This window comes from Coregonus clupeaformis, chromosome 19 (genome assembly GCF_020615455.1).
Source record: "Coregonus clupeaformis isolate EN_2021a chromosome 19, ASM2061545v1, whole genome shotgun sequence".
Lineage (NCBI taxonomy): Eukaryota > Metazoa > Chordata > Actinopteri > Salmoniformes > Salmonidae > Coregonus > Coregonus clupeaformis.
Window position 1 is genome coordinate 52,473,459 of NC_059210.1, and position 25,055 is coordinate 52,498,513.

The 25,055-nt window shown below is 43.9% G+C and overlaps 1 protein-coding gene across 1 annotated transcript in view; it reads right to left on the minus strand.

Annotated features, from left to right (window-relative positions):
* Positions 1-275: 275 nt before the first annotated feature.
* LOC121532247 (inositol 1,4,5-trisphosphate receptor type 2-like) overlaps positions 276-25,055 on the minus strand; it is a 149,846-nt gene continuing 125,066 nt past the window's right edge. The window contains exons 53-57 of the mRNA XM_041838078.1: positions 22,530-22,660; positions 22,063-22,228; positions 21,312-21,472; positions 7,093-7,254; positions 276-3,175 (exon numbers count right to left, since the gene is read on the minus strand). Coding sequence (XP_041694012.1) covers positions 3,092-3,175; positions 7,093-7,254; positions 21,312-21,472; positions 22,063-22,228; positions 22,530-22,660 — 704 coding nt within the window. The 3' untranslated portion in view covers positions 276-3,091. The remainder of the gene's footprint in view (positions 3,176-7,092; positions 7,255-21,311; positions 21,473-22,062; positions 22,229-22,529; positions 22,661-25,055) is intronic.

A 25,055-nucleotide genomic window follows, 5' to 3' on the forward strand; every position in this document is an offset into this window, starting at 1 on the left:
ATTTCACATTCTTAAAATAAAGTGGTGATCCTAACTGACCTAAAACAGGGAATTTGTACTAGGATTAAATGTCAGGAATTGTGAAAAACTGAGTTTAAATGTATTTGGCTAAGGTGTATGTAAACTTCCGACTTCAACTGTATGTGTGTACTGTGTGTACTGTGTGTGGGTGTGTAGGTGGCCCACAACGGTAAGACAAACATTAATTTCAACCCCTAGAAGGCTGACTAAATACACAGAGACAGTGATCAACTCAAGGCAAAAACATCCAGTCATAGATTATCATAGATTTATTACAATAACATCTGAACAACATAAAACACACTGTATCTGTTTACAGAAAAGTGTCAAAGGGCATTCCCCTCTGAAGTGCGTACATACTCTCATACTGTCATGTGATTGCATAACATAAAAACTTTTAAACATACAAGTTTTATACACACATATTACATTGCATTCCATGTGACTGAGTTACATGGCTGAGTTACAAGAGTTAAAAACGACAACAGAAAATCGCTTGACCAATTGGCAACAAATTTGGTATATAGCATCTATGGATGTCTTAAACACAATATTTTCCAAGACTCTAGCTCAAACAACATCGCTGCTATAAGCCAATGAGCTTGCATGATTGTTTTTTCCTGTTAAACAGTGCCACCATGCGGCCAAACCGAATCATACTCTACAAGTTAACTACACCCACATCCCTGAGCGTGTGTGCCAAATTTCATCACTCTGAGTCAAACAGATCAAGAAATATAATCATGTGCCCCTGATAGTGCCACTGTGTGGTCGATCTGAATGTGCTTGCATATGTTGAGTTTTGACAGTGTTTGGAACATTTGTATGAAGTTTTTACAATACAAATAACTGTGTCTGATTTATATGCATTTATGTGCCAGGTCACGCCCACTAAAATGTTTATTGTTGTTTGAGATGCTATCCTGGAAAATATTGCTCTGAGAGACCTTGGTCCATAGATGCCATGTATCAAGTTTCGTACAGATCAGTCATTCGATGCCAGAGGAGTAGCGTTTTAAATGTTTATCAAAACAATTGTGGAAAATCCATCATGGCGAACCTTGTGAGTCATTGAGGCAAATTTGTTCCTTGTGAGGAGAGGGACATATGTACTGAATTTCATGACTCTAGCTCAAACGGGGTAAGGAACATGACCTTTCAAAGTTTGCATCTTCAATCGCTTGTTATAACGCCACCGTGAGGCCAATTCACATGGCATTGCTTGACAGGGTATGGGGCCCATGGGCCTTTACCATCTCACAGGAATATACTTATTAATTTTCCTTGGCGGAAGAAGACGTATAATAATGAACGCCAACAAATACAATAGGGCATCTCACAGCTTCACTGCTTGAACCCCTAACAAACTAAGAGAATGATCATTACAGTATGAGATGAGTTGATGTCCATGGTGGTGTCCCAAATGGCACCCTATTTCCTATGTAGTGCCCTACTTTTTACCAGGGCCCAGAGGCACCTACTTGAGCTGTCTGGGCCCTGGTCAAAATAAGGCCACTACATAAGAAATAGGGTGCCATTTGGGATGCACATCACGATTACAGTATGAGCAAACATCTCTATCAACATGAGTGAGTTAATAAGACTATCTACTGTATTGGACACAAGCACATGATTTTCAATCAGTCCTCCTGACTACATTCTGTACCAATATAGGATTTATGACTCAATGCATTTCAAGTAAATTCCGCACAGATAATCAGATTATCTTCATATACATTTTCTTTTCATTATGTTATTTATAGATTATGTACAACATGCGTAGAAAGTCATGTAATGCGGTGCAGGGATTGCATTATCATTGAGGACACTTCACTGAGAGAAAAGGCGATAACACTTTACTTGAACTCGTCGTAAACATGCCGTGAAGCTTCATAGCATAAGGCTAAATACCACAATACATGTAAATATGTGTCATAACATTGTCATAGTATATCCTGGAGACCTGACACATGCTATGAAGCTTTACGACATGTTAATGAAACTGGTATGAAGCATTATGAGTTCAAGTAAAGTGTTAACAAAAAGGCAAAGTAACATCACAGGCAAATCCGTTTCTCCAGTTGTATGTTAACATTTTTTTAAAGTGCAGGATATTGAGAACATTGACTATCACGGTCATTATGATTGAGATGATGAAGCAATGTTACCACAAGGCAGCCAGGCGGTAAGTTGATCAATGTTCCGTTTCTATTCCAAAGTAAAAAAATGTAATACTCCAGTTATGTTCACAAGTTAACATGTCATATTAAAACATACCCAAAGAGAATAGCCTGGTCCCACATCTGTTTGTGCGGCCTTGCCAACTCCTATTATCATTGTCATAGGAGTTGGCAAGACCGCACAAACAGATCTGAGACCAGGCTAGGAAGAAAATACTTCACCTTAAAGTTACACGTACACCCTTTCACAAGAGGGCCTATCAGTAATACAAGGAGCAGCCCCTTTAAAGTCCAAAAAGAACTGAACAATACCAACCCAATGTACTAATACCTGACCTGCGTATAGCCCAGTCTCTGTCTTCATCTTAGTCTCAGACAGACACAGTGCACTGAGAATAAAGGAAGAGCATGGGTGCCCACAAGGCCACTGTACTTAACCTTTTACCATCTCCCATGACCTCCAGTCTGCAGGCAGTCTGCCATAGTGACACTGGTCAATGTGTGGCATACCTGGCATCTCATTCAGAGGCTCACTCAGAGCAGCAGGACTGATATGGGATGATCAGAATGACTGTGCAGCTTGTGCTGTCCTAAAGGCGCACATCACTGTACTGTTCTATGTGAGAGGGTGATGCTGGGTGAGGAGTCAGTACACTGTCTAAGAACAAGGCACTGTTTGCTTTGAATACAAGGCACTGTTTGCTTTGAATACAAAGCAGTGTTTGAGTAAAGTATGCGTGTGAGCCAGTGGCCGTTGGCCCCATAAATCTGATAACATTGTGTGGGTGCGTGTGTGTACTGTATGCACATTTTGTGTGTGTGTGTACGTATTTGTGGTCCCTTTCTGTACCTCCAGCAGTGTTCTCTGTTATCAGGGGGCCCCAGGCCCCTCAGTGTGCTGGGATGTGGTGGTTGTTGACCCCAGCAGGCCCCAGGAAGCCCATCATCTGTTTATTCTTCCTCTGCTCTGTCATCTGGGTAGAAAAGAAGGAAAGAACAACATTCAATATACGCTACACACAGCTTTGCCAGTTTGGGCAGTTTTCAATTAAATCTGGCAACATTGCCTAAAAACAGTCAGTCAGCCCAGGTTACACCTACAGTAATCTCGGAACCGAGAACCAAATCTTGGCTTCATTAGTTTGCCTAAATCTTTTACAATTTGTCAGATAGTTCCTAAATTGAAATGTGGTCTAATGTCCAAAGGAGTCCATTTGAGATGATGTCGAATTTTACAGGATAGCCTTTCACTGTCTTTAGTTTACAGTTCATTACAAGGGTCCTGATATTCATCATTGGTGAGAATAAACACCATGTACCGGTATCTGTAATCTCTTGTACTGAAGACCTGGCTCAGCTCTCAGCTTTCACACATCTGTCCTTAACCGTTAACACTGTGGGAATTTGCCTAGGGAGGGCTAAATTTAAATGTTTCTTACAGAATAAATATTAAATGCATAAGCATGGTAGCAATCGAAAGGGAACAGTTTGGAGATTATGGTGAAATTATTAAACCAAAGTTGAGGACAACAATTAACCTGACAAGACAATCCAAACATTACCCTGTTGATTTTATGTGCATTTTATATTTACTGTACTTTTTGCCGCATTTGTTGATAATGAAATCTGAAAATACTCTGAATACATTCAGTAACATGATAAGAAAATTCCTGGAAAATGTGGGGTAGGTGCAACATAAGGCAAAAAAGGGTTTGAGTGAGAGGACTAACTGGTCTCTCCAAGTGGCCACACACCTCTCCAAAGTGTGCACAATACAAAATAGTTGTTTTGTTTGGAGCACAACCCTGCATCCAAGCCATTACACAATTACTGTTGTTGTTTACGCAATCCAAAAACGGCCCATTATAAATCACAATCTGGGTCAGGTGGGCATCATGTTCAATTTAGGTCAGGTCGGCATCTTGTTCTATTGCCAACATGACTAGCTAAGCTATAAAATACGATCTTACAGTGTTAAGCTTTCACAAGGCAATTCAGAGAAACATATCATAATTTTGGTGAGCATAGAAAGAAGTAATGAGTGCATTCAGGTGTGTGTTCCGTGGCGAATTTTCTTCACAATAGACAAACATAGGCTCATTCTGTTCAGAACAACCCAGGATATGTTCTGTACATCAAAACATAAGTGACCATAAACATTGACACTGTATATGGCCTTAAGTAAGCATTTCATTGTTAGTCTACACCTGTTGTTTATGAAGCATGTGACGAATAAAATGTTATATGACATGAGTTTTTGATAAGGATATGTGAAGAGCAAATTTGGACATCTGCTGTTTGGCTTGCTTGTATGACATCAAAGCGGTATTTATTATAATCCTCAATGACACATCTTTCAAAATACATAAAGTCCTCTACAGTCACAGCATTTCCCTCATTCAGACAACAAAACATTTGCAAAAGTTGCCCAATTAGCAGGAGGGATGGGGGCAACTCCTTGTCGCGCGAGGTGCTCAAGTTCAGAATGTCTATCAGTCAAAACCCATACAGCGCTGTGAAGCGCAGAGCCAGAGCTCTGATGTCATGTATAGCATGTTACTGTAGAGCTTATCAGTGACCAAATCTGCTGTTTTAAAGGGCCAAATAGCCTCGATTTCCTGTCTTCCATATTCGCCCTGCTCTATGTAATATTTCAGAAACAATTGTCTGACTTGTGAGGCAAGTCCTTAACAACCCTCCTAGGTAAACATAGTACTGTCTGTGATACCATGAACACCAGCACTTTGATTGTTCGGAACCACATCAACACGACTCATGTCCTGTTCCAGCTCTGTTTTTACCATGAAGTTGTTTTCTCTTTCTGAGTATAAGAGGGCTGTGTTCACAAACAACATCCATGAGTTCCAGCTCGCTATTTACCAAGGTTGTTATTTTCTCTATCAGATGTTTGTTGTTCACACACACATCTAGGCAGCAGAGGAACACACAAGGAGAGGCCTGTGACTGCCTTGGGATCACATGCAGGAGAGGCAGGTGATGGTGATGATGTGGTTGTGATGATCTGGTGATGTTGTTGTGATGATGTTGTTGTGATGATCAGGTGATGGTGAAGTTGTTGTGAAGATCAGGTGATGGTGATGTTGTTGTGATGATCAGGTGATGGTGATGTTGTTGTGATGATCAAGTGATGGTGATGTTGTTGTGATGATCAGGTGATGGTGATGTTGTTGTGATGATCAGGTGATGGTGATGTTGTTGTGATGATCAGGTGATGGTGATGTTGTTGTGATGATCAGGTGATGGTGATGCTGTTGTGATGATCAGGTGATGGTGATGCTGTTGTAATGATCAGGTGATGTTGTTATGGTGATCAGGTGATGTTGTTGTGATGATCAGGTGATGTTGTTGTGATGATCAGGTGATGGTGATGTTGTTGTGATGATCAGGTGATGGTGATGCTGTTGTGATGATGATGCTGTTGTAATGATCAGGTGATGTTGTTATGGTGATCAGGTGATGTTGTTGTGATGATCAGGTGATGTGATGATCAGGTGATGTTATTGTGATGATCAGGTGATGGTGATGTTGTGAGGATGATCAGGTGATGGTGATGCTGTTGTGATGATCAGGTGATGGTGATGCTGTTGTAATGATCAGGTGATGTTGTTGTGATGATCAGGTGATGTTGTGATGATCAGGTGATGGTGATGTTGTGATGATGAGGTGATGGTGATGTTGTTGTGATGATGATGTTGTTGTGATGATCAGGTGATGTTGTTGTGATGATCAGGTGATGTTGTTGTGATGATCAGGTGATGGTGATGTTGTGATGATCAGGTGATGGTGATGCTGTTGTGATGATCAGGTGATGGTGATGCTGTTGTAATGATCAGGTGATGTTGTTGTGATGATCAGGTGATGTTGTTGTGATGATCAGGTGATGGTGATGCTGTTGTGATGATCAGGTGATGGTGAAGTTGTTGTGATGATGAGATGATGGTGATGTTGTTGTGATGATGATGTTGTTGTGATGATCAGGTGATGTTGTGATGATCAGGTGATGTTGTTGTGATGATCAGGTGATGGTAATGTTGTTGTGATGATGAGGTGATGGTGATGTTGTTGTGATGATGATGTTGTTGTGATGATCAGGTGATGGTGATGTTGTTGTGATGATCAGGTGATGGTGATGTTGTTGTGATGATCAGGTGATGGTGAGTGATGAGATCTGTCACACTACTTGCTGCACACGACTAGTCAGCCCAAGGTCAGGGAGGGAAATGGCATCGTACATAAAGGCATGATAACCTCAGAGAAAATGACAAGTGCATGTGAACGGACAGGAATGATAGGCCATTGTGATGTGCGTGAGTAGACCCATGGTGATCTGTGCCTTGGGTTGTCATGAAGGAGTTGAGAGCCTCTTGGGCAGAGAGGAGAGAGAGATGGCTGTATGGTTGAGGATTGAAACTACAGGGTTGTTGATTTCAATCCCTGGTTAAAAAAATATGTACTGGAATCAAATGTAACTTTGAATAATACACTAAGTTAAAGATAGTGGAAGGCTGATTGCATAGATATGTTCCTCAAGGGCCACAGTGGATGCTGGTTTTGGTTCTGAACTTTTTAAAGGGATACAAATGAAGAAAGTCCATAGCGTGTGGACTAAACTCTGAACAAACAATGAAATCCATTGATCAGTTAAGTGCTAGGGACACCCACAAAATCAACAGGACGGTGGCCCTCGAATACCGACTGTGTTCATAAGGCACCAAGCACTCAAACATGGACTGAAACGGGGAAAGACTATTTGGACTTATCCAATAAGAAGCGCTCATCAAACATTGCGTGCCACAATGAACACGACACTGGAGTTGTGCGGCCCTGTTCAGTGTCTAAATGAATGCCTTGTTCAATGACAGTACCGTACCTGATCCTTTAGCTCGGACAGCTGGGAGGACAGCAGGGACACCAGTGTGACGGTGCTGTCCAGTTTCTCCTGCAGGGAGCGCATCTCGTTCTGCTCACCGTCCCCCTCGCTGCTCACCAGGGACATGGCCCGCATCCGGGGGAACCAGTCCAGGTTCTTCTCCTGGAGAGAGAGGGGGAGGAAGAGAGAGAGAGGAAGAAAGAGAGGGGATATTCATGTATTTACATAGCAGATTCAAAGTTAAAACCAGAGGTAGAGAGAGGGTAAGAAACGGTAAGAGAGCAGCAATATACATTTACATTTACATTTTAGTCATTTAGCAGACGCTCTTATCCAGAGCGACTTACAGGAGCAATTAGGGTTAAGTGCCTTGCTCAAGGGCACATTTACGTCATTTAGCAGACGCTCTTATCCAGAGCGACTACAAATTGGTGCATTCACCCTATAGCCAGTGGGATAACCACTTTACAATTATACTATTTTTTTATTTTATTTTATTTTTTTTTGGGGGGGGGGGGGTAGAAGGATTACTTTATCCTATCCCAGGTGTTCCTTAAAGAGGTGGGGTTTCAAATGTCTCCGGAAGGTGGTGAGTGACTCCGCTGTCCTGGCGTCGTGAGGGAGCTTGTTCCACCATTGGGGTGCCAGAGCAGCGAACAGCTTTGACTGGGCTGAGCGGGAACTATGCTTCCGCAGAGGAAGGGGAGCCAGCAGGCCAGAGGTGGATGAACGCAATGCCCTCGCCTGGGTGTAGGGACTGATCAGAGCCTGAAGGTACGGAGGTGCCGTTCCCCTCACTGCTCCATAGGCAAGCACCATGGTCTTGTAACGGATGCGAGCTTCAACTGGAAGCCAGTGGAGTGTGCGGAGGAGGGGGTGACGTGAGAGAACTTGGGAAGGTTGAACACCAGACGGGCTGCGGCATTCTGGATGAGTTGTAGGGGTTTAATGGCACAGGCAGGGAGCCCAGCCAACAGCGAGTTGCAGTAATCCAGACGGGAGATTACAAGTGCCTGGATTAGGACCTGTGCCGCTTCCTGTGTAAGGCAGGGTCGTACTCTCCGAATGTTGTAGAGCATGAACCTGCAGGATCGGGTCACCGCCTTGATGTTAGCGGAGAACGACAGGGTGTTGTCCAGGGTCACGCCAAGGCTCTTCGCACTCTGGGAGGAGGACACAACGGAGTTGTCAACCGTGATGGCGAGATCATGGAACGGGCAGTCCTTCCCCGGGAGGAAGAGCAGCTCCGTCTTGCCAGGGTTCAGCTTGAGGTGGTGATCCGTCATCCATACTGATATGTCGGCCAGACATGCAGAGATGCGATTCGCCACCTGGTTATCAGAAGGGGAAAGGAGAAGATTAGTTGTGTATCGTCAGCGTAGCAATGATAGGAGAGGCCATGTGAGGATATGACAGAGCCAAGTGACTTGGTGTATAGGGAGAAAAGGAGAGGGCCTAGAACTGAGCCCTGGGGGACACCAGTGGTGAGAGCACGTGGTGCGGAGACAGCTTCTCGCCACGCCACTTGGTAGAAGCGACCGGTCAGGTAGGACGCAATCCAGGAGTGAGCCGCGCCGGAGATGCCCAGCTCGGAGAGGGTGGAGAGGAGGATCTGATGGTTCACTGTATCAAAGGCAGCAGACAGGTCTAAAAGGACAAGAGCAGAGGAGAGAGAGTTAGCTTTAGCAGTGCGGAGAGCCTCCGTGACACAGAGAAGAGCAGTCTCAGTTGAATGACCAGTCCTGAAACCTGACTGGTTTGGATCAAGAAGGTCATTCTGAGAGGGATAGCAAGAGAGTTGGCTAAAGACGGCACGCTCAATAGTTTTGGAAAGAAAAGAAAGAAGGGATACTGGTCTGTAGTTGTTGACATCAGTGGGATCGAGTGTTGGTTTTTTGAGAAGGGGTGCAACTCTCGCTCTCTTGAAGACGGAAGGGACATGGCCAGCGGTCAAGGATGAGTTGATCAGCGAGGTGAGGTAGGGGAGAAGGTCACCGGAGATGGTCTGGAGAAGAGAGGAGGGGATGGGGTCAAGCGGGCAGGTTGTTGGGCGGCCTGCAGTCACTAGTCGCAAGATTTTATCTGGAGAGAGAGGGGAGAAAGAAGTCAAAGCATAGGGTAGGGCAGTGTGAGCAGGACCAGCAGTGTCATTAGACTTAACAAACGAGGATCGGATGTCGTCAACCTTCTTTTCAAAGTGGTTGACAAAGTCATCCACAGAGAGGGAGGGGGGGAGGATTCAGCAGTGAGGAGAATGTGGCAAAGAGCTTCCCTAGGGTTAGAGGCAGATGCTTGGAATTTAGAGTGGTAGAAAGTGGCCTTAGCAGCAGAAACAGATGAAGAAAATGTAGAGAGGAGGGAGTGAAAGATGCCAGGTCGGCAGGGAGTTTAGTTTTCTTCCATTTCCGCTCAGCTGCCCGGAGCTCTGTTCTGTGAGCTCGCAATGAGTCATCAAGCCACAGAGCTGGAGGGGAGGACCGAGCCGGCCGGGAGGATAGGGGACACAGGGAGTCAAAGGATGCAGAAAGGGAGGAGAGGAGGGTTGAGGAGGCAGAATCAGGAGATTGGAGGGAGAAGGATTGAGCAGAGGGAAGAGATGATAGGATGGAAGAGGAGAGAGTAGTGGGAGAGAGAGACGAAGGTTGCGGCGCGCGTTACCATCTGTGTAGGGGCAGAGTGAGTAGTGTTGGAGGAGAGCGAGAGAGAAAAGGATACAAAGTAGTGGTCGGAGACATGGAGGGGAGTTGCAGTGAGATTAGTAGAAGAGCAACATCTAGTAAAGATGAAGTCAAGCGTATTGCCTGCCTTGTGAGTGGGGGGGGATGGTGAGAGGGTGAGGTCAAAAGAGGAGAGGAGTGGAAAGAAGGAGGCCGAGAGAAATGAGTCAAATGTAGACGTGGGGAGGTTGAAATCCCCCAAAACTGTGAAGGGTGAGCCATCCTCAGGAAAGGAACTTATCAAGGCGTCAAGCTCATTGATGAACTCTCCAAGGGAACCTGGAGGGCGATAGATGACAAGGATATTAAGCTTAAATGGGCTAGTGACTGTGACAGCGTGGAATTCAAATGAGGAGATAGACAGAGACAGGGGAGAAGTTAGGGGGAGAAGTTAAGAAACAATGATAAGAGGAGGGAAAAGTGAAGGTTAAGGTGATGAGGGGAGGGGAGGGGAGAGAAAGGGGGAAACCCAAAGAGAGGAGAGGAAAAGTGTGAGAGGGAGGGCAAGGGAAAAAAATGATATATGAAGACAGAGACAGGCTGACAGACAGACAGACAGACAGAGGGAGCCAGGAACAGAATGTGAAAGAGAGGAAGGTGGGATGGGGAGTGAGAACCAATGTCGTATATAAACCCTGAATTGCTGATGCTATGTATTGGCCAATGAGAGGGCTTGAAACCACCGGTTGGCCATATTGGCACACCCCAGAAGCAGTCCTCCATAGCAATGAATGGAATTCTACTGTATTTCAATTAAATGTTTCAAGGACCAAATTACATGTATTTATGTATTTTGTTGTTGTAGTGGGGACAGTAACATTAGAACTTTGTTAAAATTATTAAGGAAAATGTTTATATATATTTTTTCATTTTTGTTTAATGTTTAGCTCACTTATCATTTAAAAGTATACATTAAGGTGTCTGTAATAGAATAAACGTGGCAAAAACAAATGCCATATAAATATATATATATTTTTTACAATACAAAACATCCACGACAACATACAGACACATAAAAACATCCACAACATCACCCCTGCCCAGACCCACCGTATATATTTTGAAATGTAACTCTTGCAGGAAAACCACATCTGCTGACAATCTCTAAGTGTTCAAGAACCATATGCTCCCCCCATCATGGAGCATGTGTACATTCCATGTAATAAGTTGGATTTTGTTGGTCTTTACTTGTATAAAATCTAAAGTTAACATTGTCTGTTCCATCTGTCACTGAAGAACCAGTTAAAACATTTTAGCAGACATGTCGTATGAGGGTGGTGGGCATTCCATGAAATGGGATAGTCATAGTATAAATACATAGTTATTGTATACATTACACAATGACCCAACACACCTCCAGGCTGTGTAAGGGCTATTTGACCAAGAAGGAGAGTGATGGAGTGCTGCATCAGATGACCATGCCTCCACAATCCCCCGACCTCAACCAAATTGAGATGGTTTGGGATGAGTTGGACCACAGAGTGAAGGAAAAGCAGCCAACAAGTGCTCAGAATATGTGGGAACTCCTTCAAGACTGTTGGAAAAGCATTCCAGGTGAAGCTGGTTGAGAAAATGCCAAGAGTGTGCAAAGCTGTCATCAAGGCAAAGGGTGGCTATTTGAAGAATCTGATTTGTTTAACACTTTTTTGGTTACTACATGATTCCATATGTGTTATTTCATAGTTTTGATGTCTTCACTATTATTCTACAATGTAAAAAATGAAAAAGAAAAAAAAAAACTTGAATGAGTAGGTGTGTCCAAACTTTTGACTGGTAGTGTATATATTCTTAATTCCATTCCTTACTTAGATTGTGTGTATTGGGTATATGTTGTGTAATTTTATTTATTTTATTTAACCTGTATTTAACTAGGCAAGTCAGTTAAGAACAAATTCTTATTTACAATGACTGCCTACATCGGCCAAACCCGGACAACGCCCTATGGGACTCCCAATCACGGCCGGTTGTGATACAGCCTGGAATCGAACCAGGGGGTCTGTAGTGACGCCTCAAGCACTGAGATGCAGTGCCTTAGACCGCTGCGCCACTCGGGAGCCCAATTGTTAGATATTACTTGTTAGATATTACTGCACTGTCGGAGCTAGAAACACAAGCATTTCGCTACACCCGCAATAATATCTGCTAAACACGTGTATGTGACAAATAAAATTTGATTAGAAGATTACCACGCAAGGGTATTTAGTGTTCTTCTGTTTCACGCCGATCCTATGGCATCGTTCCAGATCCTTTAGTGATATATCCACGTCAAGTTCCTCCAATATCAGCTTGAACACTTAGCGGGGAAAGGTCCCCTTTTTCCTCATCTTCTGGTATGGACAATATTCTCATGTTGTTTAATCTCATTCTGTTTTGCTGCTGGTCCAATTCATCTTCTAAAGTTTGTAACTTTGTTTCCTGGAGGCTAATTTTGTTGTCTTGTTCGTTTATGCGCACTCTTTGTATGTGCATGTCTGACACATTAGACTCTACTTTCTTTTCGAACAAATCTACTTTTTTAACAACATATTGTAGCAGTTTGTTGGTTTTGGTGTGCATTGAGAGCATTTCACAATAACAGCACTTACAGTTGACCGGGGCAGCTCTAGCAGGGCAGAAATTTGACGAACTGACTTGTTGGAAAGGTGGCATCGTATGACGGTGCCACATTGACAGTCACTGAACTCTACTGCCAATGTTTGTCTATGGAGATTTCGTGGCTGTGTGCTCGATTTTATACACCTGTCAGCAACGGGTGTGGCTAAAATAGCCGAATTCATTAATTTGAAGGGGTGTCCACATACTTTTGTATATATAGTGTATGTTTTCCTGGATATCCTTTAGCTGTTCATGACTCTCGTTTGCATCTCCAAGTTGCTCCTTGTCTTTTCCTCTGAGGGAAGCCATTGGTTGTTGGATTCATGTCACTGCGCCGCTTTATCAACTGATTGGTTCGCTGCTGTACATAACTGACCGCTCACTCTCTCCCAGTTGCTTGGGGATATATTGATCTAGCGATTTTAGAGGCTTAATTTCAACTGTTGTCTGGCTTCTACATTTAATCACAGTTTTGTCAGTAAAAAATTGACCTATTCATTCCCCAACCATCCTATCGGTATGCGCATGCTCTCGCATTTCTATAGCTTCCTAAACATTATTTATAATGGTGGGGAAGTGCCAAGATGGAGGCGCCGTGGCTTCAAAACAGCATCCCCTGTCAGTCATCTAGTGAATACATAAATCATTGGTGGGAACTGGTTCAAGTTCCTCACTTAAGAGGAGTGTGAGCTGGGAGACAGGCCTGGTGTCTCACAGCCAGCCACTGCAGTAAACTGTAGAGAGAGCTGCTCAGACAAACTGACTCCAGATCAGATGGCTGGGTACTGCAGTAAGCTGTACAGTACGTCTCCTCAAAGAAACTGAATCCAGATCAGCCTCCACAAGCTCAAACACATAACCATTGTGTTTCAAGTGAAGCAGTGAGTAAAATGAGTAGGAATATAGCACTGTTGTAATTGCAGATGCAGATCAACAATTGACTAGGATTTGAAAAGGAGAACAGGGCCCATTATATAACAGGCGTAAGTTGTGTACGTGTGTCTGTGCCAATATCTGTGTGTACGTGTTGGTTTTCCTTTGTGTGCGTGTCTGTGTGTGTGTGTCTTTTGCGTGTGCTTGTGTGTGGATGTGTGTTGATTACATTCTTGCTTATGTGCGGGTGTGTGCTTATGCGCCGACATGTGCGTGTGCTTGTGTGTGGATTTGTATGTGTGTGTGTGAGATAAGATAAGGTTCAGTGAGACAGATAGATCGCAATCAGCTGATGTTTTGTAAGCTCTTGTTGCCAGTTTGGCTGAAAAACACTGTTTAAAAAGGCGTACATTCCACAGACTAACCTTTGAGCTGTGTGTATGGCCTAAAATAAATAATCACAGCCTACCTCTGACATAACAAGTCTTTCTCAACATAACCCCACAGTGTAAAAATTAACTTGGGCACAATCACTTGCCAAAACAATAACAGCGTACAGTATATTAGGGTGAGTCAGGGGTTCAGTATTGCTTCACTGAACCATTCTGACACCTCACTTAGTCTCACACTACACCACTCGCAGTGGCTCTCCAGTGGTTGCCTGTCGCCATATCGCTGTGAAGCTTTTCCACCAGGCACACAACAGAACATGGACAAAGCACATGACTCAGCATGATAGTGACTAGGGGAACAACCATTTTAGGCTTGAGTTTGAGAGGAGTTGTGTACGGTTTCTCCTGCCTGCAGCACTGAGTCTAGCAGGGGAATCTGCACTGCACTGCAACACAGAGAGAAAGAGAGAGTGAGTGTGTATATTAGAGAGAGAGAGAGAGAGAGAGAGAGAGAGAGAGAGAGAATCAGAGAGGCACAGACCGATAAAGGGGAGTTATAGGGACACACACTCACAACCTGCTCAGAGGGATGACTAGTTAATGAACCATGATTATACTCTAAAGTATGTCAGGTTCAGGTGCCCTCTGTAGGGCATTTGTTCATTGGTTAGTGCTATTCAGAATCTTTGGGACGTCCCTACCCTAAACCCTAAACCCGAACCTTAACCATAACCCTTACCTAACCTTTTACATTTCAACTTTCCTATCTTTATTTGGCTAGTCACTCTGACATAGCACCACCCCTAAGGGTACACGTGCATGCACACACCTCACCTGAGGAAGCATTCACGTTTTTTGACCAATCCACTTCCATAATCAACCCTAGTGACCTGTAGTCCACTACACTGCTATCAAACTAAGAAAAGCAAGCAGCACGTGATTGTGTTAATCACTGTCTTGAGAAAGAGCACCAAGGTTGTTCAATTCATCCATCTCTGCTGGAGACTGTACTAAATGTACTGTAGCACAGGATGTGCTGCCTTCCACTTGACTCACCTAGGTAAAAACTGACTGACTCAGAGGAGTGTGTGTGTGTGTGTGAGAGAGAGAGAGAGAGAGAGAGAGAGAGAGAGACTATGCGTGTGTGTGTGTGTGTGTGTGTGTGTGTGTGTGTGTGTGTGTGTGTGTGTGTGTGTGTGTGATGTTGTATGTGTGCCCCACAGGGACACGTTGACCTTTGGCCTCTCTATAGAGCATGAGTTCAGAGGCCCCTCTCTATGCTTGTCTTCCTTTCTCCTGTTGCCGCCGACAACCGACGCGTGACGGCCACGTTGCTAAGGAGACAAATGACTTGCTGCGTGATAATGAGTGTGTGTGTGTGTGTATGTGAGAGAAGGGACAGGAGAGCACGTGCCAGGCATGGCTGATCCATTAGCGGGCCACTTGAGATGGGTTATGTAACAGAGCTGTGGCTGCTGCTGCAGTACACCTGCTGGTTCTGTGCTCACTGTGATAATCACACACACACACAGAAAATGCACACATACAGTGCATTCGGAAAATATTCAGACCCCTTGACTTTTTCCACATTTTGTTACATTACAGCCTTATTCTAAAACTGATTAAATAGTTTTTGTTCTTCATCAATATACCCCCAATACCCATAATGACAAAAAAAAGAAAGAAAAAATATCACATTTGCATAAGTATTCAGCCCCTTTACTCAGTACTTTGTTGAAGCACCTTTGGCAGCGATTACAGCCTTGAGTCTTCTTGGGTATGACGATACAAGCTTGGCACACCTGTATTTGTGGAGTTTCTCCCATTCTTCTCAGCAGATCCTCTCAAGCTCTGTCAGGTTGGATGGGGAGTGTCGATGCACAGCTATTTTCAGGTCTCTCCAGAGATGTTCGATCGGGTTTAAGTCCGGGCTCTGGCTGGGCCACTCAGAGACTTGTCCCGAACCCACTCCTGCGCTGTCTTGGCTATGTGCTTAGGGTCGTTGTCCTGTTGGAAGGTGAACTGTCACCCCAGTCTGAGGTCCTGAGCGCTCTGGAGCAGGTTTTCATCAAGGATCTCTCTGTACTTTGCTCCATTCATCTTTCCCTCGATCCTGACTAGTCTCCCAGTCCCTGCCGCTGAAAACCATCCCCACAGCATGATGCTGCCACCACCATTTTTTTATTTTTATTTTATTTCACCTTTATTTAACCAGGTAAGCCAGTTGAGAACAGGTTCTCATTTACAACTGCGACCTGGCCAAGATAAAGCAAAGTAGTGCAATAAAAACAACACAGAGTTACATATGGGGTAAAAAACATAAAGTCAGAAATACAACAGAAAATATATATACAGTGTGTGCAAATGTAGCAAGTTATGGAGGTAAGGCAATAAATAGGCTATAGTGCAGAATAATTACAATAGTATTAACACTGGAATGCTAGATGTGCAAGAGATTATGTGCAAATAGAGATACTGGGGTGCAAAAGAGCAAAATAAATAACAATATAGGGATGAGGTAGTTGGGTGGGCTAATTTCAGATGGGCTGTGTACAGGTGCAGTGATCGGTAAGGTGCTCTGACAACTGATGCTTAAAGTTATTGAGGGAGATAAGAGTCTCCAGCTTCAGAGATTTTTGCAATTCGTTCCAGTCATTGGCAGCAGAGAACTGGAAGGAATGGCGGCCAAAGGAGGTGTTGGCTTTGGGAATGACCAGTGAGATATACCTGCTGGAGCGCAGACTACGGGTGGGTGCTGCTATGGTGACCAATGAGCTAAGATAAGGCGGGGATTTGCCTAGCAGTGATTTATAGATGGCCTGGAGCCAGTGGGTTTGACGACGAACATGTAGTGAGGACCAGCCAACAAGAGCGTACAGGTCACAGTGGTGGGTAGTGTATGGGGCTTTGGAGACAAAACGGATGGCACTGTGATAGACTACATCCAATTTGCTGAGTAGAGTGTTGGAGGCTATTTTGTAAATTACATCGCCGAAGTCAAGGATCGGTAGGATAGTCAGTTTTACGAGGGCATGTTTGGCAGCATGAGTGAAGGAGGCTTTATTGCGAAATAGGAAGCCGATTCTAGATTTAACTTTGGATTGGAGATTCTTTATGTGAGTCTGGAAGTTGAGTTTACAGTCTAACCAGACACCTAGGTATTTGTAGTTGTCCACATACTCTAGGTCAGACCCGTCGAGAGTGGTGATTCTAGTCGGGTGGGCGGGTGCCAGCAGCGTTCGATTGAAAAGCATGCATTTAGTTTTACTAGTGTTTAAGAGCAGTTGGAGGCTACTGAAGGATTGTTGTATGGCATTGAAGCTCGTTTGGAGGTTTGTTAACACAGTGTCCAATGAAGGGCCAGATGTATACAAAATGGTGTCGTCTGCGTAGAGGTGGATCTGAGAGTCACCAGCAGCAAGAGCGACATCATTGATATACACGGAGAAAAGTGTCGGCCCAAGAATTGAACCCTGTGGCACCCCCATAGAGACTGCCATAGGTCCAGACAACAGGCCCTCCGATTTGACACACTGAACTCTATCTGAGAAGTAGTTGGTGAACCAAGCGAGGCAGTCATTTGAGAAACCAAGGCTATTTAGTCTGCCAATAAGAATGCGGTGGTTGACAGAGTCGAAAGCCTTGGCCAGGTCGATTAAGACGGCTGCACAGTACTGTCTATTATCAATCGCGGTTATAATATCGTTTAGGACCTTGAGCGTGGCTGAAGTGCACCCGTGACCAGCTCGGAAACCGGATTGCATAGCGGAGAAGGTACGGTGGTATTCGAAATGGTCGATGATCTGTTTGTTAACTTGGCTTTCGAATACTTTCGAAAGGCAGGGCAGGATGGATATAGGTCTGTAGCAGTTTGGATCTAGAGTGTCACCCCCCTTTGAAGAGGGGGATGACCGCGGCAGCTTTCCAATCTCTGGGGATCTCAGACGTTATGAAAGAGAGGTTGAACAGACTAGTAATAGGGGTAGCGACAATTTCGGCGGCTAGTTTTAGAAAGAAAGGGTCCAGATTGTCTAGCCCAGCTGATTTGTAGGGGTCCAGATTTTGCAGCGCTTTCAAAACATCAGCTGTCTGAATTTGTGTGAAGGAGAAGCAGGTGGGGCATGGGCAAGTTGCAGCAGAGGGTGCAGAGTTGGTGGCCGGGTTAGTGGTAGCCAGATGGAAAGCATGGCCAGCTGTTGCAAAATGCTTGTTGAAATTCTCGATTATTGTAGATTTATCGGTGGTGATAGTGTTTCCTAGCCTCAGTGCAGTGGGCAGCTGGGAGGAAGTGCTCTTATTCTCCATGGACTTTACAGTGTCCCAAAACTTTTTGGAGTTAGTGCTACAGGATGCAAATTTCTGTTTGAAAAAGTTAGCCTTTGCTTTCCTGACTGCTTGTGTATATTGGTTCCTAACTTCCCTGAAAAGTTGCATATCGCGGGGGCTATTTGATGCTAATGCTGTACGCCACAGGATGTTTTTGTGCTGGTCAAGGGCAGTCAAGTCTGAGGAGAACCAGGGGCTATATCGGTTCTTAGTTCTGTATTTTTGAATGGGGCATGTTTATTTAAGATAGAGAGGAAATTACTTTTAAGGAACAACCAGGCATCCTCTACTGACGGAATGAGATCTATATCCATCCAGGATACCTGGGCCAGGTCAATTAGGAAGGCCTCCTCGCTAAAGTGTTTTAGGGAGCGTTTGACAGTGATGAGGGGTGGTCGTTTGACCGCGGACCCGTTACGGACGCAGGCAATAAGGCAGTGATCGCTGAGATCCTGGTTGAAGACAGCTGAGGTGTATTTAGAGGGTATGTCAGTCAGGATGATATCTATGAGGGTACCCATGTTTACGGATTTAGGGTTGTACTTGGTAGGTTCGTTGATAATTTGCGTGAGGTTGAGGGCATCTAGCTTGGATTGTAGGATGGCTGGGGTATTAAGCATATCCCAATTTAGGTCACCAAGCAGTACAAACTCTGAGGATAAATGGGGGGCAATCAATTCACATATGGTGTCCATGCTTCACCGTAGGGATGGTGCCAGGTTTCCTACAGACGTGACACTTGGCATTCAGGCCAAAGAGTTCAATCTTGGTTTCATCAAACCAGAGAATCTTGTTTCTCATGGTCTGAGAGTCCTTTAGGTGCCTTTTGGCAAACTCCAAGCGGGCAGTCGTCATGTGCCTTTTACTGAGGAGTGGCTTCCATCTGGCCACTCTACCATAAAGGCCTGATTGGTGGAATGCTGCAGAGATGGTTGTGCTTCTGGAACTCTAGAGCTCTGTCAGAGTGACCATCGGGTTCTTTGTCACCTCCCTGACCAAGGCCCTTCTCCCCCGATTGCTCAATTTGGCCAACTCTAGGAAGAGTCTTGGTGGTTCCAAACTTCTTCCATTTAAGAATGATGGAGGCCACTGTGTTCTTGGGGACCTTCAATGCTGCAGAAATGTTTTGGCACCCTTCCCCAGATCTGGGCCTCAACACAATCATGTCTTGGAGCTCTACAGACAATGTCTTCGACCTCATGGCTTGGTTTTTGCTGTGGGACCTTATATAGACAGGTGTGTGCCTTTCCAAATCATGTCCAATAATTTGAATTTACCACAGGGGGGCTCCAATCAAGTTGTAGAAACATCTCAATGATGATCAATGGAAACAGGATGCTCAATTTCGAGTCTCATAGCAAAGGGTCTGAATACTTATGTAAATAAGGTTACTTTCTTTTATTGTAATATATTTGCTAAAATGTCGAAAAACCTGTTTTCGCTTTGTCATTATGGGGTATTTTGTGTAGATTGATGAGGAATAATCCATTTTAGAATAAGGCTGTAATGTAACAAAATGTGGAAAAAGTCAAAGGGTCTGAATACTTTCCGAATGCACTGTAAGCATGTAAAAAAACACACACAGACACACAAACGTAACAGCATCCTCCACTTTTGCTCATTCTGTACTTAACAGCCAGATGCACTCATTCTCTAAGTCTTGTAAACTGTGTTTTGTGTTTGTGTCTATGTACGTGTACGTATGTGAGGCTGTCCTAAGGTGTCAGCTCTGCACACAGACATGGAGGGAGGGAGGGAGAGAGGTGGTCAGACAGTGGGTTAATTAGCTAGTCCACCCCTCAGACTGAGTCAGGACTGCTGTGTGTGTTCACCTAAAGCAGACTGCAGAGAACACAGCTCCTCAATGCACTTCAGTTCTGTCTACTACAGAACTGCATACACATACACATGTCAACAGAATATACTTTTAAATACATATTTTCAGAGCTTAATGTACACAGATCTTGATCTTATATTGTTTAGAAGAGATACAGATCCGGGACTGATTATTGTCTATAAATCCAGGCTGTTGTCGTTTTCTGCCAATCACAGTGCTTATAGGCCCAACATAAAAATATTCACCATGCACTAGTACCTTTTACTGATTGGCCGTCAGAAGAGGACGCATCACTTCTTTAAAACATCCTAAAATAGATTCAGTTGTCAACTATTTGTTATGCAAAAATCTGCATCATTATACAATCATCCCTGATCTCCCATTATGTAATCATGTAAATCACCACAATGATGTTTGAATCCATTAACCTCTTGGCAACCATCTAAAACGACTTTACTTAAAGCATCCAGCTATAATGCTTTATAATGCGTTATAATCATCTATCAGCTTTTATAATGTCTTATAACAAGGCATATCATATGTTAAGTATCTCTTTGTTTCAACAGATTCAAAATCGCTGGTATTAGTCAGGATCATTATGAGATGATTATAAGGCATTATGAGGGGGTTATTCATGCTCATGACAAGCCTAACGATGCATTATAATTGCATCATAATACCTACCCCATACATAAAAGCTCCTCTTTATTGCTTCTCTTCCAGACAGGTTGCGGCACTCATTACCATACAGTGAGCTGATGCCTCCACCCTTTATATGACTGTATCACACTACTACAACCCTAGAGGGGAGAAGGTCAGAGTATCACACTACTACAATCCTAGAGGGGAGAAGGTCAGAGTATCACACTACTACAACCCTAGAGGGGAGAAGGTCAGAGTATCACACTACTACAACCCTAGAGGGGAGAAGGTCAGAGTATCATAGTAGCAGTCACTAGTTTCTGTGAAACCTGAGAGAAGTACTGCACTGTAGCTTTATAACCAAGTCTGAGAAGATAATTAAAAGGAGAGGAAGAGAAAAGAGGGAAGAGAGGGAGACTGATGCTGGGCAGGGGGAAGGGGGGTGTGGCTCAGTCACGTTTTGGGTGTTTTTTTCTCTCTTTTTTTTGGCTGAGTCTGCTGCAGAGGCTGGGGGTTCACTGTCAGACTGGAACACTGTGTCTGGCTGCGGAGGACAAAGAGGAGGAGGCGGAACACACACTGAGACGCTACAGCTACTGCATACATATACACTGCCAGGACAAACTGTGTGTTTGTGTGTGTAAGAGGTCTGATTTTAACGTTCCAACACTGTTTTCACATTCAACATAGGGGCTCAAGTATAAAATCCTGACTCATCATTGCATCACCAGTACCTTGGTGATAAAATACACACACCCTTCCATCATGCAACACAGACCCTGTGTGTTCAGGTAAAGACGTGTTGAGCATGGAGGAGATAGCTAACTAACTACCCACCTTGATCATCTGGGCCACGTAGCTCTCGGGGCCTGTGTACTCCGTGGGGTCCTTCACCCTCACCAGAACCAGGAAGTACAGGTAGTGCCACATGTTGTGTTCCGACCTGATGTGCTCCTCAAATGACACTGTCTTGTTGTCGAATTTATCCCTCTCCAACCCTGAGAGGGGTGAAACACTACTTATACACTCTGATACACCAATTCCCTTCACCTTTCAGTCTTATCCTGCTGTTTCTTTGGTGTTCTTAACCATATTTTAGAGCCTCTATCCTGTCTTGTTGTATATCTACAGCACATAGTAATGTCTGATATCTACAGGCAGCAAGCACAGTACAGCAAGTTAGATTTTTTTTCTAACATTCCAAGACAGTCGAATGAGTATTGCTATCAAAGTTGCAATATGCAAGAAATGTACAGTAGAATTACACTATTTACTGAATTTGCATCAAGATGATACAAAAAACCTGACAGTTCGCGCAGGAGGGTAACAAATAAAGCAACAGAACTGTACTATTTGTATTTCTCTGCTATGTAGTGCGATGTACTGTTATGTAATGCTATGTGCTGTTATGTAGTGCTATGTACTGTTATGTAGTGCTATGTACTGTTATGTAGTGCTATGTACTGTTATGTAGTGCTGTGCAGTGTTTTGTGTTGCTCTATAGTGCCATGTAGTTCTATGTAGTGCTACATAGTGTTATGTAGTGCTATGTGGAGTTATGAAGTGATATGTAGGGCTGTGTACACACCACAGATGAAGCAGGTGGTCTTCAGTATCTCCTCCTTCCTCTGTTTCTCGCTCCTCAGGTCGGCGAACGTATCGATGATGACGCCGAAGATCAGGTTTAGGACGATGATGATGACAATGAAGAAGAACAGTAGGTCATACACCACACGGGCCGCAAACAGAGGATCCTGGTTAATGAGTGGACCGGTAAGAAACAATGAAAAAGTGATTTCATCAGCATCATCATCATGAAAAGTTGTATCACTATACAAGTCATCATACTCAGCATCGTCATAATCATCATCCCAATTAATAACATCGTTATAATTATAATTGCCATCACCATCATTATGAAAAAGAGTTGATGGCCTTTTGTTTTCTATATTTTTTGTAAAACAAACAGTCAATCCATCCCCCCCATCCATCAATTACTGGCTGACTGGTTCATTGATCCACAGATTGATTGTTTGATTGGACCATGTCACTCACGTCTTTGGAAGGCTTCCTCAGCACGTCTCCCACTCCCCCTCCGTTCCTCAGGCCCTGGTTCAGCACCGTCACGATACACATGAGCAGAGTGTCACACACACGCTCCGTCCCATCGTCCCCCCCCACCATCACTGGACACACACACACAGCAAAACATTCAGCCATGAGGTATGTATATGTGTGTACGAAACTAATGATAGATGTACACAACAAAGGTGGTAGTGTCCTAGATCTTCCTGACAATGAGTGACACGTTTATAATTAAAAAACATTCTGACAAAATTCTAAAACCTGCACAGGTTGAAATCCCTTCACAATAGTAGATGTGGGACTTCAACACAGGATGAAAGAGTTTAAACAAAGGAACACATGGGATGATGTGACCCCTCTACGTGACAGAAAAAAAATTAAAGAAATAGAGGGAGGGGGGTGTAAAGAAAAAAGCAAGAGAGAGATTGAGAGGCTGAAAAAATAGCCAGAGATGGAGGGATAGAAATAGCATGGAAAGAGGAGTGGGTTAGGTCACGTGTAGAGGCCCCTGAAGTGCTTGTGATCCATGGACAAACACTGGGCTGGAGAACAAAGATGAGTACGATGAGTCATCCCCTCTGCTTCTCCCTTTCCAGGATGCTGCTTTAACGTCCTGCCACTAACACCCTATATCTCAACACCCTTCCTCAGCCAATGCCTCAGTGTGGAACCTTCCATAGGCTAACTGACTGGAGAGGTAGCCAACACTTCACATTTACACAGCTCCCAGAACAAGTACACACCTAGAGGGCTACTGAATGCTAAGGACTGAGAACTGACTGAACTAGCCAAGGTCTGATTAGAAACCACTGTCACAGGAAATGAGTCCTATTGAGTCTGGGGCTCCATGTGCACATGTGCCAAATGCTGTTAGATAAAGCATTCATGATAAGGACAAGTGGTTGGCTGTTCATGTCACATGGCCTAAAAAAAAAAAAAATACAGTACCAGCCAAAGGTTTGGACACACCTACTCATTCAAGGAATTTTGTTAATTTTTTACTATTTTCTAATTGTAGAACAATAGTGAAGACATCAAAACTATGAAATAACACATATGGAATCATGTAGTAACAAAAAAAGTGTTAAACAAATAAAAATATGTTATATTTGAGATTCTTCAAAGCAGCCACCCTTTGCCTTGATGACAGCTTTGCACACTCTTGGCATTCTCTCAACCAGCTTCACCTGGAATGCTTTTCCAACAGTCTGGAAGGAGCTCCCACATATGCTGAGCACTTGTTGGCTGCTTTTCCTTCACTCCACGGTCCAACTCATCCCAAACCATCTCAATTGGGTTGAGGTCGGGTGATTGTGGAGGCCAGGTCACCTGATGCAACACTGCATCATTCTCCTTCTTGGTCAAATAGCTCTTACACAGCCTGGAGGTGTGTTGGGTCATTGTGCTGTTGAAAAACAAATGATAGTCTGACTAAGCGCAAACCAGATGGGATGGCGTATCGCTGCAGAATGCTGTAGTAGCCATGCTGGTTAAGTGTGCCTTGAATTCTAAATAAATCACAGACAGTGTCACCAGCAAAGCACCCCCACACCATCACACCTCCTCCTCCATGCTTCACAGTGAGAACCACACATGCGGAGATCATCCGTTCACCTACACTGCGTCTCACAAAGACACGGCGGTTGGAACCAAAAATCTCAAATTCGGACTCATCAAACCAAAGGACAGATTTCCACCAGTCTAATGTCCATTGCTCGTGTTTCTTGGCCCAAGCAAGTCTCTTCTTCTTATTGGTGTCCTTTAGTAGTGGTTTCTTTGTAGCAATTCAACCATGATTGATTCACGCAGTCTCCTCTGAACAGTTGATGTTGAGATGTGTCTGTGACTTGAACTCTGTGAAGTATTTATTTGGGCTGCAATCTGAGGTGCAGTTAACTCTAATGAACTTATCTTCTGCAGCAGAGGTAACTCTGGGTCTTCCTTTCCTGTGGCGGTCCTCATGAGAGCCAGTTTCATCATAGCGCTTGATGGTTTTTGCGACTGCACTTGAAGAAACGTTCAAAGTTCTTGAAATGTTCCGGATTGACTGACCTTCATGTCTTAAAGTAATGACGGACTGTCATTTCTCTTTGCTTATATGAGCTGTTCTTGCCATAATATGGACTTGGTCTTTTACCAAACAGGGTTATCTTCTGTATACCACCCCTACCTTGTCACAACACAACTGATTGGCTCAAATGCATTAAGAAGGAAAGAAATCCCACAAATTAACTTTTAACAAGGCACACCTGTTAATTGAAATGCATTCCAGGAGACTACGTCATGAAGCTGGTTGAGAGAATGCCAAGAGTGTGTAAAGCTGTCATCAAGGCAAGGGGTGGCTACTTTGAAGAATCTCAAATCTAAAATATATTTTGATTTGTTTAACACTTTTTTGGTTACTACATGATTCCATATGTGTTATGTTATAGTGTTGGTGTCTCACTATTATTCTACAACGTAGAAAATAGTAAAAAGAAAGAAAAACCCTGGAAT